Raw genomic sequence first — 14372 nt, forward strand, 5'->3', positions numbered from 1 at the left:
CAAGGAAAGTTGTGAAGTGGGAGGTGAGGGAGGAGGGAGGGTAAGAGTCCTCCTCTTTGTTTTTTTATGACGGTGGCCCGTCGTCTTGCTGCTGTCCTCGCTTGAGCCTGAGGACTGGCTAGACCCCGGGGACCGCCTTGAGCCTCTGGACCGCCTTGAGCCTCTGGACCGCCTTGAGCCTCTGGAACGCCTGGAGGCTGTGGACTGGCTGGAGCTGGGGGACCGCCTGGCGCTTGTGGACCGCCTGCCAGGATCTTGTACCTGCTGTGGCATGCTGGTGGTGGTGGATGTCCTGGCAGGGGCCGTAAATATTGAATGCGGGTCCCCCAGCTGATGCTGCTCCGAGGTGGTGGTGCTGGTGGTGGTGGCGGTCCATGCAGGCGTGGTGGCTGTGGCGGTCCATACCGGGGTGGTCCTCCCGCTGGTGGTGGTGGTGGCAGCGCTACAGGCAGGGGTGGTGACGACGGGCCATCCAGTGGTGGTGGCGGCAGCAGTGGTGGGCCAGGCAGGAGCAGCGCTTGGCATGGTGTTGGCGGGTAAGTGTCCAGCTGCACTCGGACTTGGGGCGGTATATTGGTGTCCGGCGAGGCTTGGAAGTGTGGTGGCTGTGCAGTGATATGCAGCAGAAGTAGGTAATGCTGTAAAACGAGTCAGGGGTGGCACCGGTGGAAATGCCACCGCTGACTGCTGCATAATCCTACTCTGCTGCATAGCCTGCATAAAAGCATTGTTGCAGGCCTGCATGACAGTCAACTGGAGGTCAGGGGTAAGGTGTTCCACCGTGTCCCGAGCTATTTGGGTGTAAAAATGATGCGCTGGTCTGGCGAGGTCGACTTCCAGGCGCTCAAGGCGACCCTCGATAGACTTGTACCGTTGGTCCAAAAGGAGGAAACCACTCTCAAGTCTATCGGAGAGTGCCTTGAGGCTACTCTGAAAGACCGAGCTCAATTCAACGAACTCGGGCATGAGAGGCCTGTCCGAGGTCCTCTGCCGCTGCTGGCGGGAAGTGCCCGCAAAACCAGTGGCAGAGACCTGGGACAGGGGAACACCTGAGCGACCAGCTTCCTGGTCTCCAGATGACTGTGGTGCAGACCTGCAAGGTGCTTCCTCGCTGATGGATGGCTGGGAGGGGTCCGGGGCAGCTTGATGAAGGACCGCTTCGGGCCCAGGTTGCAGGGTGCTGCTCCAGGTGCTGTGAAAAGAAAAGAAAGAAATTACTACCATAAATTAACAATCGCCAACTCCTGTGGAATAGAAAAGCACAGAATAAAACACAATACAACTAGAAAATACTTACGTTCGGGAGGCAAGGACCGGTCTTAAAAATGCCAAGGCACGATGGTATCTGTACTTCGTGCCGGTCCTTGCCGCAGCACCACTGCGAACCTTATTCTCCTGACGGATATCCCTGTTGAAGCGGTCCTTCATCGAGCGCCAACGGGTTCTGACTTTGTTCACTGTGGTGGAAAAAAAAAAAAAGAAAAAAAGTAAGACTATGCACTGGAGGCTGTGATCATCCAACTGTGTGTGATGATAGAAACTCCATGGAGTTAATAGCATCACACACAGTTGGGTGATCCCGGCCAAGATCACTGCTGCATCACACTGCATTTAAATACTTACGAAAATCCTTGCGGACCCGGGGAGAGGCGTTGTCCCAGCCATCCATCAGCGATGCGGCCACCTCGTTCCAGAGCCGCCGGATCACCACGTTGTCCGAGTGCAGTTGGTGACGGGTGTCCCACAACGGGACTCGCTCCTGGACTAGACGGATGAGCTCGTCGTTGTCCAGGGCGAGGTCCTCCTCCCGCTGTGGAGCCTAGAAAAGAAAGACAAACATTAATCTTTGAAAGATTTTAAAATAAAAAATCTTGAAAACTAGCTGAAGAGCCCGGCGCTGCCCGGGCATAGTAACTCTGTGGTTAGTTATAGAAAATTATAATTATCCTCCATCCCATAGTCCCGTGCCCATATTCCATCATACATATCCTCCATCCCATAGTCCTGTGCCCATATACCCATCATACATATTCGCCATCCCATAGTCCTGTGCCCATATACCCATCATACATATTCACCATCCCATAGTCCTGTGCCCATATACCCGTCATACATATCCTCCATCCCATAGTCCCGTGCCCATATACCATCATACATATCCTCCATCCCATGCCCATATACCCATCATATATATCCTCCATCCCATAGTCCCGTGCCCATATACCATCATACATATCCTCCATCCCATGCCCATATACCCATCATATATATCCTCCATCCCATAGTCCCGTGACCATATACCATCATACATATCCGCCATCCCATAGTCCCGTGCCCATATACCCAAACAAACAAACATACACACACACACACACACACATACACACTTTGAGCTTTAGATAAACAAGCCATGAAAAAATTATTTGTTTTAAATGAAAATAAATGCAAAAAAAGCAACAAACATCGAAAAAAACAACCATGAAAATTTAAAAAAAACCAGACTAGAAAATAAGTAAAAAAAAAATAACAGTCCGTCTGTACTTACATCACGTCTTCCCGCCCGCACTTGGCCTTGCTGCTCCTGCCGTTCCTCCGGTGGTGGTGGCGTGATGGAGGATGAGGTCTGAAAATTAAACCAAAAAAATTAATCACATGTGTTTATTTTTTCCAATCCATACGGAAGCATAGTACTCACTTCTTCTGCCTCTTGCCCTGTCCCGGGGACATATTCCTCACCAGATGAAGACATGCTGCAATAAAAAAAAAAAGAGACATAAGTACATAGAAATGTATTGAAATTTCAGCCAGACATTAGGTTTTTCATACTTACATTGGTGCAGCTTGTGCTGTGTGTCCACTCGTGAGCAATCCTTAAAGTATTGTGGAATCCCAGTGCCCACACCATTTTATCACCTTGGTTTAATTTTTTTTTTACTGTCTAGACCACATTTCAGTCATGTTTATTGTAAAAACGCATGCGCATAAAAACGCAAGCGTGCGCAATACCATGCGCAAGTATTGCGCTCCCATAGGCTCCAATGTGGTGTTTTTGCGCATTCCATGCGCATTCCGTGCGCATGCGTTGTTTTAACGAGACAGGGCGGAACCAAAAATGCAACATGTTGCGTCTGACGCGCCTGGCGCGAAAGACAAAAAAACGCATGCGCACGAAAGCGCAAGTATGCGCAAGACCATGCGCACATCATGTTAAATATAGGTGCGCAGTGCGCATGCGCACTGGTGCGCACGATGCGCTGCGCACAAAAGCGCAAATGTGAAACCAGCCTAACTAAGGAGAAAATGGAAATCCTGATAATGGAATACAACGAGACATCTTGGAAAAATGTTCCACTACGACACAGATAGTAGTGAAGGCGAGTGCACTTTAGATACAGGAAGAGGCTGAAGAGAACCGAGAGGCACTTGACGTGAGGCGCAAGACAATTCACTTAACTCCTGGGTGATCGGAGAAAAGAATGGGCAGAAGATAATACGTTCCTGCACAGTGCTTTTCAGACCAGTCAAGTATAGACAACAGCAAGGATATGTTCAGGTTCAATTACATATGGAGGGTGCATCTTCAGTGTGATCATATGGGTCAAAAAAGGTTTGGAGAAGGCATCAGTGAGACAGAAGGTGAGGATGAAGTCAAACCATGTCCTGAGAAATCATCGAGCTTGGCAGAGGTTCAGTCTATTGAAAGTAGTCCAGATTTTTATTCTCTGTATACAGTGGTATGCAAAAGTTTTGGCACCCCTGGTCAAAATGACTGTTATTGTGAACAGTTAAGCAAGTTGAAGATCAAATGATCTCTAAAAGGCCTAAAGTCACATATGACACATTTCCATTGTATTTTAGGCACACACAAAAATATTTTTTTCCATTAGAAAAAATACAAAAAGAAAAAATAGTCTGATGCAAAAGTTTGGGCACCCTGTGAGATTTGTGTGTTCAGATAACTTTGACCAAGGATTCAGACCTTAATTAAGCTGTTAGGAATATGGCTTTTTCATCATCATCATCGTTAGAAAAGACAAGGTGATGCAAATTTCCCAATGTTGTAAAACCCTCCTCTAACCTTGTGCCAAAACACAGCAGCCATGGGGTCTTCTAACCAGCTGCCGAGCACTCTGACAATGAAAATGGTGAAGGCCCACAAAGCAGGAGAAGCTATGAGAAAAAAGCAAAGCAAAGTTGTCCTTTCCTCACTTCGAAATGATTAAAAAAAATGACTGTTACCAGGAACTGTGGAGGTCAAGATAAGGTCTGGAAGACCAAGCAAATGTTCAGTGAAAACTGCTCGTAGGATTGCTAGAGAGGGAAATAAGAACCCTCGCTTGACTGCAAAAGAGATTGAGCAGGCTGAAGTTGTGCTACATTGTTCTACTGTTCAGAGACAACTGGAGAAATATGGCCTTCATGAAAAAGTCACAAGAAGAAAAAAACTCTTCTGCGTCCTCATCATAAAATTCTGCATCAAGAACATCCAAACAAGGCTGATGCATTATGGAAACAAGTGCTGTGGATCGATGAGGTTAAAATAGAACTCTGTGACCACAATGATCAAATATATGTGTGAAGAAAAAAGGGCAGAGAATTTCAGGAAAAGAATATCTCGCCAACCATTAAGCATGGGGGTGGATAAGTCAAGATTTTGGGTTGTGTTGCAGCCAATGGCACGGGGAAAATGTAACAGGTAGAGGGAAGAATAGAATCAATGAAATTCCAAAAAAGTCTTGATGCAAGCATAACACCATCTATAAAAAAGCTGAAGGTGAAAAGAGGAAGAGGATGAGGAAGAGGATGGCTTCTACACATGGATAATGATCCTATATACAAGTCACAATCCACAATAGACAACCTCAAAAGGCGCACGCTGAGGGATTCACAATGGCCCTCACAGTCCCCTGATCTGAGCATCATTGAAAATCTGTGGCTAGACCTCAAAATAGCAGAGGATGGAAGACGAGGAATCTCACAGAACTGGAGGAAATCTGCAAAGAATAATGGAGGAAAATCCCTCAAACAAGGATAGGAAGACACTTGTCTGCCTACAAAAAGTGTTTACAAGCTGTGATACTTGTAAATGGGGGAGGTACTAGATACTAACCACGTAATGCCCTCAAACTTTTGCATTGACCCATTCCTTTTTGTAATTTATAAAATGTAAAAGATGACAAAAAATAATATATACAGTATATATATTTTTTCTTGACTAAAATACAAAGGAAATGTGTCATCTGTAACTTTTGAACTTTTAGATATAACTAGCTGAAGAGCCCGGCGCTGCCCGGGCATAGTAACTAACTGTGGATAGTTATAGCAAATTATAATTATCCTCCATCCCATAGTCCCGTGCCCATATACCCATCATACATATCCTCCATCCCATAGTCCCGTGCCCATATACCCGTCATACATATCCTCCATCCCATAGTCCCGTGCCCATATACCCGTCATACATATCCTCCATCGCATAGTCCAGTGCCCATATACCCGTCATACATATCCTCCATCCCATAGTCCCATGCCCATATACCCATCACACATCCTCCATCCCATAGTCCCGTGCCCATATACCCGTCATACATATCCTCCATCCCATAGTCCCGTGCCCATATACCCGTCACACATCCTCCTTCCCATAGTCCCGTGCCCATATACCCATCATACATATCCTCCATCCCATACTCCCGTGCCCATATACTCATCACACATCCTCCAGCCCATAGTCCCGTGCCCATATACCCATCATACATATCCTCCATCCCATAGTCCTGTGCCCATATACCCATCACACATCCTCCATCCCATAGTCTCGTGCCCATATACCCGTCACACATCCTCCTTCCCATAGTCCCGTGCCCATATACCCGTCACACATCCTCCTTCCCATAGTCCCGTGCCCATATACCCATCATACATATCCTCCATCCCATAGTCCCGTGCCCATATACTCATCACACATCCTCCATCCCATAGTCCCGTGCCCATATACCCATCATACATATCCTCCATCCCATAGTCCCGTGCCCATATACCCGTCACACATCCTCCTTCCCATAGTCCCGTGCCCATATACCCATCATACATATCCTCCATCCCATAGTCCCGTGCCCATATACTCATCACACATCCTCCATCCCATAGTCCCGTGCCCATATACCCATCATACATATCCTCCATCCCATAGTCCCGTGCCCATATACCCATCACACATCCTCCATCCCATAGTCCCGTGCCCATATACCCGTCATACATATCCTCCATCCCATAGTCCCGTGCCCATATACCCGTCACACATCCTCCTTCCCATAGTCCCGTGCCCATATACCCATCACACATATCCTCCATCCCATAGTCCCGTGCCCATATACCCATCATACATATCCTCCATCCCATAGTCCCGTGCCCATATACCCGTCATACATATCCTCCATCCCATAGTCCCGTGCCCATATACCCGTCACACATCCTCCTTCCCATAGTCCCGTGCCCATATACCCATCATACATATCCTCCATCCCATAGTCCCGTGCCCATATACCCATCACACATCCTCCATCCCATAGTCTCGTGCCCATATACCCGTCATACATATCCTCCATCCCATAGTCCCGTGCCCATATACCCATCACACATCCTCCATCCCATAGTCCCGTGCCCATATACCCGTCATACACATCCTCCATCCCATAGTCCCGTGCCCATATACCCATCATACATATCCTCCATCCCATAGTCCCGTGCCCATATACCCATCACACATCCTCCTTCCCATAGTAAACGATTATGACATCATAATGAGCGGCAGGGCTTGCAACCTATGATGACATCAGCGTCGCCATGGCAACCATTATTACATCATAATGAGGGGCGGGGCTTGATACACGCACACTTTTTCCCCATTATGTAGATAGGGGCAAAATTGTTTGGTGAATTGGAACGTGCGGGGTTAAAATTTCGCCTCATAACATAGCCTAGTACACTCTCGGGGTCCATACGTGTGCCAAATTTTGTGGCTGTAGCTGCGACGGTGCGGATGCCAATCCCGGTCATACACACATGCATACATACACACATACATACACACACTTGAGCTTTATAGATTAGATTTCATCTTCAACTTGCTTAAATGTTCACAATAACAGTAATTTTGATCAGGGGCGCCAAAACTTTTACTTTACATGTCTCTGTATTTACATATTACCAAAAATTTAGGTCCTTCAAGAAGAAGTTACCATTCTTCAAAGGCTAATTTTATGGCTAAGAGATCATGGTCATCCATGGACGGGATTTATCTTCCTTCGAGCAGATCTAGTACATCAGTGGTCGCTGCCAGCAGCGGATCCTGATGACTTCCCAAGAGCATTCAACAGCAGAACCTTCCTCAGACAACCGTTAATAACCTCAGCGATAACTGCCGAGCCCGGAAGTGCCGGGATCTTTGCATGTAGCTCATATTCCCGACTGAATATATCCGGAGGTTTTGCAAACGTTGCTTCCATTTTCCCTCATTTGTGGATCATTAATGTCTCCATCATTCCACGACTTTGTGTTGCAATTTCAGTGTTGAGGAGCGTACGTTCTAGATTCAAAGAGATCAAATTATTGCCAAACAGATTTTAAGTAACGTACCAGACCAATCCCAAAACCGAACCCGCATTATTCCAGGACGGCAGAGAATCCGTCCATAAACCGGATATTCAAGATTTTAAAAGATTATGATGAAAATGTGAGAACAAGCCAGTAAAGATTCCAGTATTCCCTGCTCTACACCCCATGTACATCAGCACTTAGAATAAAGAGGTGTTGGGGAGTTAGGGCGGAAAAAAAACCCTACAGAACTTATAATGAGCACAGAAGAGGCTGCAGATATTATTAAAGGGGTTTTCTGCTACTTGGACAAAACCTTCTAAAACACTACAGTCCCCAATATAAAACACACCTTGTACTCACTTCTCATACCGGGTCGTTGGAGCGCTGTCGGCGGCAGGGCTATCAGGGATCACGTTACATCATTATGGTATGGGAGTGCGTCAGCTAATCTGAGGCTGCTAATGGGCACCTGCTCGCTTACTTCAATAAGAACGAAAAAGCCACAGCACAGTCTCCAGGAGAGCAGGAAGGTCAAGACCGGACAGCAGGAGGAGCGGAGAGCAGGGGGGTCAAGACCGGACAACAGGAGGAGTGGAGAGCAAGAGGAGGGAAGAGCAGGAGGAGGGGAGAGCAGGAGGAGGGGAGAGCAGGAGGAGGGGCGAGCAGGAGGAGGGGAGAGCAAGAGGAGGGGAGAGCAAGAGGAGGGGAGAGCAGGAGGAGGGGAGAGCAGGAGGAGGGGAGAGCAAGAGGAGGGGAGAGCAGGAGGAGCGGAGAGCAAGAGGAGGGGAGAGCAGGAGGAGGGGAGAGCAGGAGGAGGGGAGAACAAGAGGAGGGGAGAGCAAGAGGAGGGGAGAGCAAGAGGAGGGGAGAGCAGGAGGAGGGGAGAACAAGAGGAGGGGAGAGCAAGAGGAGGGGAGAGCAGAAGGAGAAGAGAGCAGGAGGGCCAAGACAGGACAGGAGAGCAGGAGGAGTGAAGAGCAAGATGAGGTGAGAACAGGAGGAGTGGAGAGCAGCAGGACGAAGACAGAACAGGAGGTAAGGCTAGTTTCACACTAGCGTTTCTGCCGTTTGCACACAGCCGCCGATAAGCCCCGCCGCGCCGCGCCCCCTACTGACATCACCGCCTATTATCGCACATGGCCGCATGCGATCTGCGCACCCTATCTTTAATATAGGGTGCGCAGACCGTGAACTGACCATGCGCTAGTAGGATTTTTCAGTGCGCTGCGCACTATTGAAGGTGCGCCGAGCGCACCAAAATGCAACATGCTGCGTTCGGCGCACACCAGCGCACCTACAAAAGTGCGCAGCGCACTCAAAAATCCTACTAGCGCACGGGCAACGCACAGTCTGCGCACCCTATATTAAAGACTAGCTGAAGAGCCCGGCGCTGCCCGGGCATAGTAACTGTTGTTAGTTATAGCAAATTATAATTATCCTCCATCCCGTAGTCCCGTGCCCATATACCCATCATACATATCCACGATCCCATAGGCCCGTGCCCATATACCCATCATACATATCCACCATCCCATAGGCCCATCATACATATCCTCCATCCCATAGGCCCGTGCCCATATACCCATCATACATATCCACCATCCCATAGGCCCGTGCCCATATACCCATCATACATATCCACCATCCCATAGGCCCGTGCCCATATATCCATCATACCTATCCACCATCCCATAGGCCCGTGCCTATATACCCATCACACATCCTCCATCCCATAGTCCCGTGCCCATATACCCATCATACATATCCACCATCCCATAGGCCCGTGCCCATATACCCATCATACATATCCACCATCCCATAGGCCCGTGCCCATATACCCATCATACATATCCACCATCCCATAGGCCCGTGCCCATATACCCATCACACATCCTCCATCCCATAGGCCCGTGCCCATATACCCATCACACATCCTCCATCCCATAGTCCCATACCCATATACCCATCACATATCCTCCATCCCATAGGCCCGTGCCCATATACCCGTCATACATCCTCCATCCCATAGTCCAGTGCCCATATACCCATCACACATCCTCCATCCCATAGTCCCATACCCATATACCCATCACATATCCTCCATCCCATAGGCCCGTGCCCATATACCCATCATACATATTCACCATGCCATAGGCCCGTGCCCATATAAACTGTGTTCTAAATTATTATGCAAAAAGAGTTTCGGAGTGATAAGGTTAGAATTTTTTTGTTAGTCCTTTACACTCATTGCTGGTGATGTGTGTCAGGGCTCTTTATATCACTGAAAGCAATTGCAGATACCTGTGCACATTAGTTTGGGGGGTGTCTCCAAATAAAGGCAAGACTACTTAAGAAGGCTGTTCCACATTATTAAGCAGCCGACATTTTTTGCCAAAATGGGAAAGAAAAAGGATGTGTCGGCTGCTGAGAAGCAACAAATTGTGGAGTATTTAGGTCAAGGCATGACTACAATCAACATTGCCAAGACATTTCATCGTGATCATCGCACAATCAAGAAGTATGTAGCTGATTCCCAGCACACACGTGTGCGTGCTGATAAGGAAAAATTGAGGACTCTTTCCAACAGGCAATTGCGTCAGGTTAAGAGAGCAGCTGCAAAAATGCCTTGTCAGAGAGGCAGACAAGTTTTTGAAGCTGCTGGTGCCTCCAACGTCCCCCGAACAAGATGCAGGGTCCTTCAGAGGTTTGCAGCTGTGCGTAAGCCATCCTGTCGACCACCTCTATCCACTGCACACAAGCAGAAACGGCTCCAGTGGCCAAACGAGACATGAAGACTGAGTGCCGTGCAACGCTCGATGGTCCAGATGGATGGAGTGGAGGACGGCTGGTTGATGGACACCCCATGAAAACACGGCTAAGGCGCCAACAAGGAGGAGGTGGAGTAATGTTTTGGGCTGGAATCATGGGGAGAGAGATTGTCGGCCCCTTTAGGATCCCTGAAGGGGTAAAGATGAACTCCATAATCTATGTGGAGTTTCTAGAACAGCACTTCCTGCCATGGTTCAAGAGGAAGAACCGTGCTTTCCGCAGCAAGATCATTTAAATGCCTGATAATGCACCGTCTCATGCTGCAAATAACACATCGGCATCTCTGTCTGCTATGGGCATAAAAGAGGACAAACTTATGGGGCGGCCACCATCTTCCCCTGACCTCAACCCCATTGAGAACCTCTGGAGCATCATCACAAGGAGTGTCTATGATGGCGGGAGGCAGCTCACATCTAAGCAGCAGCTCTGGGAGGGGATTCTGTCCACATGCAAAACAATCGAAGCACAAACCATCCAAAAACTGACAAATTCAATGGACGAGAGAGTTCAGAAGCTTCTTTCCAACAAGGGGTCCTATGTGCAAATGTAACATCACCCAGAAGAAAGTTTTGACTTGAAAACTGTTTGATTTCATTTTGTAATAAGCTGATAATGCTTATAATTTCACAATTGAGCATTTTTTTGTTCAAAATAAAAATAAAAAGGTTGAAAACTCTGCTGTGCATAATAATTTGGAAAATGCATTTTGAGTGTTTCTTATTTTTAAAAATATTCTGTTTTCATAGGCAGTTTGTTCAAAAACATTGCAATTATACTGGAATATTAGATGACTGGAAAATAACAATGACTGCAATTCATATAGGTAATTTAGAGAAAATAGGAGGAAATAGTTTTTGCATAATAATTTGGAACACAGTGTACCCGTCATACACATCCTCCATCCCATAGTCAACCATTAAGACATCATAATGAGGGGTGGGATTCATACACACACACTTTTTCCCCATTATGTAGATAGGGGCAAAATTTTTGGTGAATTGGAACATGCGGGGTTAAAATTTCGCCTCACAACATAGCCTAGGACACTCTCGGGGTCCAGACGTGTGACTGTGCCAAATTTTGTGGCTGTAGCTGCGACGGTGCGGATGCCAATCCCGGACATACACACACACACTTGAGCTTTATATATTAGATAGGGTGCGCAGATCGCATGCAGGAGAGCACTACATACACGGCTCAGCAGTCAGTATCACCCAGGATAGGATTAGATACACGGCTCAGCCGTCAGTATCACACAGGAGAGGATTAGATACACGGATCAGCAGTGTCACACAGGAGAGGATTAGATACACAGCTCAGCAGTCAGTATCACACAGGATAGAATTAGATACACGGCTCAGCAGTCAGTATCACAGGAGAGGATTAGATACACGGCTCAGCAGTCAGTATCACCCAGGATAGGATTAGATACACGGCTCAGCAGTCAGTATCACACGGGAGCGGATTAGATACACAGCTCAGCAGTCAGTATCACACAGGATAGGATTAGATACACGGCTCAGCAGTCAGTATCACACAGGATAGGATTAGATATACGGGTCAGCAGTCAGTATCACACAGGAGAGGATTAGATACACGGCTCAGCAGTAAGTATCACACAGGAGAGGATTAGATACACGGCTTAGCAGTCAGCATCACACAGGAGAGGATTAGATACACTGCTCAGCAGTCAGTATCACACAGCAGAGGATTAGATACACGGCTCAGCAGTCAGTATCACACAGGAGAGGATTAGATACACGGCTCAGCAGTCAGTATCACCCAGGATAGGATTAGATACACGGCTCAGCAGTCAGTGTCACAAGGAAGCGGATTAGATACACGGCTCAGCAGTCAGTATCACACAGGATAGGATTAGATACACGGCTCAGCAGTCAGTATCACACAGGAGAGGATTAGATACACGGCTCAACAGTCACTATCACACAGATGATACGATTAGATACACAGCTCAGCAGTCAGTATCACACAGGATACGATTAGATACACGGCTCAGCAGTCAGTATCACACAGGATAGGATTAGATACACGGCTCAGCAGTCAGTATCACACAGGAGAGGATTAGATACACGGCTCAGCAGTCAGTATCACCCAGGATAGGATTAGATACACGGCTCAGCCGTCAGTATCACACAGGAGAGGATTAGATACACGGCTCAGCAGTGTCACACAGGAGAGGATTAGATACACAGCTCAGCAGTCAGTATCACACAGGATAGAATTAGATACACGGCTCAGCAGTCAGTATCACAGGAGAGGATTAGATACACGGCTCAGCAGTCAGTATCACCCAGGATAGGATTAGATACACGGCTCAGCAGTCAGTATCACACGGGAGCGGATTAGATACACAGCTCAGCAGTCAGTATCACACAGGATAGGATTAGATACACGGCTCAGCAGTCAGTATCACACAGGATAGGATTAGATATACGGGTCAGCAGTCAGTATCACACAGGAGAGGATTAGATACACGGCTCAGCAGTAAGTATCACACAGGAGAGGATTAGATACACGGCTTAGCAGTCAGCATCACACAGGAGAGGATTAGATACACTGCTCAGCAGTCAGTATCACACAGCAGAGGATTAGATACACGGCTCAGCAGTCAGTATCACACAGGAGAGGATTAGATACACGGCTCAGCAGTCAGTATCACCCAGGATAGGATTAGATACACGGCTCAGCAGTCAGTGTCACAAGGAAGCGGATTAGATACACGGCTCAGCAGTCAGTATCACACAGGATAGGATTAGATACACGGCTCAGCAGTCAGTATCACACAGGAGAGGATTAGATACACGGCTCAACAGTCACTATCACACAGATGATACGATTAGATACACAGCTCAGCAGTCAGTATCACACAGGATACGATTAGATACACGGCTCAGCAGTCAGTATCACACAGGATAGGATTAGATACACGGCTCAGCAGTCAGTATCACACAGGAGAGGATTAGATACACGGCTCAGCAGTCAGTATCACACAGGATAGAATTAGATACACGGCTCAGCAGTCAGTATCACAGGAGAGGATTAGATACACGGCTCAGCAGTCAGTATCACCCAGGATAGGATTAGATACACGGCTCAGCAGTCAGTATCACACAGGAGAGGATTAGATACACGGCTCAGCAGTGTCACACAGGAGAGGATTAGATACACAGCTCAGCAGTCAGTATCACACAGGATAGAATTAGATACACGGCTCAGCAGTCAGTATCACAGGAGAGGATTAGATACACGGCTCAGCAGTCAGTATCACCCAGGATAGGATTAGATACACGGCTCAGCAGTCAGTATCACACGGGAGCGGATTAGATACACAGCTCAGCAGTCAGTATCACACAGGATAGGATTAGATACACGGCTCAGCAGTCAGTATCACACAGGATAGGATTAGATACACGGGTCAGCAGTCAGTATCACACAGGAGAGGATTAGATACACGGCTCAGCAGTAAGTATCACACAGGAGAGGATTAGATACACGGCTTAGCAGTCAGCATCACACAGGAGAGGATTAGATACACTGCTCAGCAGTCAGTATCACACAGGAGGATTAGATACACGGCTCAGCAGTCAGTATCACACAGGAGAGGATTAGATACACGGCTCAGCAGTCAGTATCACACAGGATAGGATTAGATACACGGCTCAGCAGTCAGTATCACACAGGATAGGATTAGATACACGGCTCAGCAGTTAGTATCACACAGGAGAGGATTAGATACACGGCTCAACAGTCACTATCACACAGATGATACGATTAGATACACAGCTCAGCAGTCAGTATCACACAGGATACGATTAGATACACGGCTCAGCAGTCAGTATCACACAGGATAGGATTAGATACACGGCTCAGCAGTCAGTATCACACAGGAGAGGATTAGATACACGGCTCAGCAGTCAGTATCA

At 47.5% G+C, this 14372-nt stretch overlaps 1 protein-coding gene across 1 annotated transcript in view; it reads right to left on the bottom strand.

Moving 5' to 3' along the window:
* LOC141074339 (uncharacterized) overlaps positions 1 to 2028 on the bottom strand; it is a 2258-nt gene extending 230 nt beyond the window's left edge. Inside the window, exons 1-2 of the mRNA XM_073561963.1 lie at positions 1298 to 2028; positions 1 to 1192 (exon numbers count right to left, since the gene is read on the bottom strand). The exon at positions 1 to 1192 is cut by the window's left edge and continues 230 nt beyond it. Coding sequence (XP_073418064.1) covers positions 1 to 1192; positions 1298 to 1611 — 1506 coding nt within the window. The 5' untranslated portion in view covers positions 1612 to 2028. The remainder of the gene's footprint in view (positions 1193 to 1297) is intronic.
* Between the last annotated feature and the right edge of the window lie 12344 nt (positions 2029 to 14372).

This window comes from Dendrobates tinctorius, unplaced genomic scaffold (genome assembly GCF_039654945.1).
Source record: "Dendrobates tinctorius isolate UK_male_01 unplaced genomic scaffold, ASM3965494v1 ptg000332l, whole genome shotgun sequence".
NCBI classification, from domain to species: domain Eukaryota; kingdom Metazoa; phylum Chordata; class Amphibia; order Anura; family Dendrobatidae; genus Dendrobates; species Dendrobates tinctorius.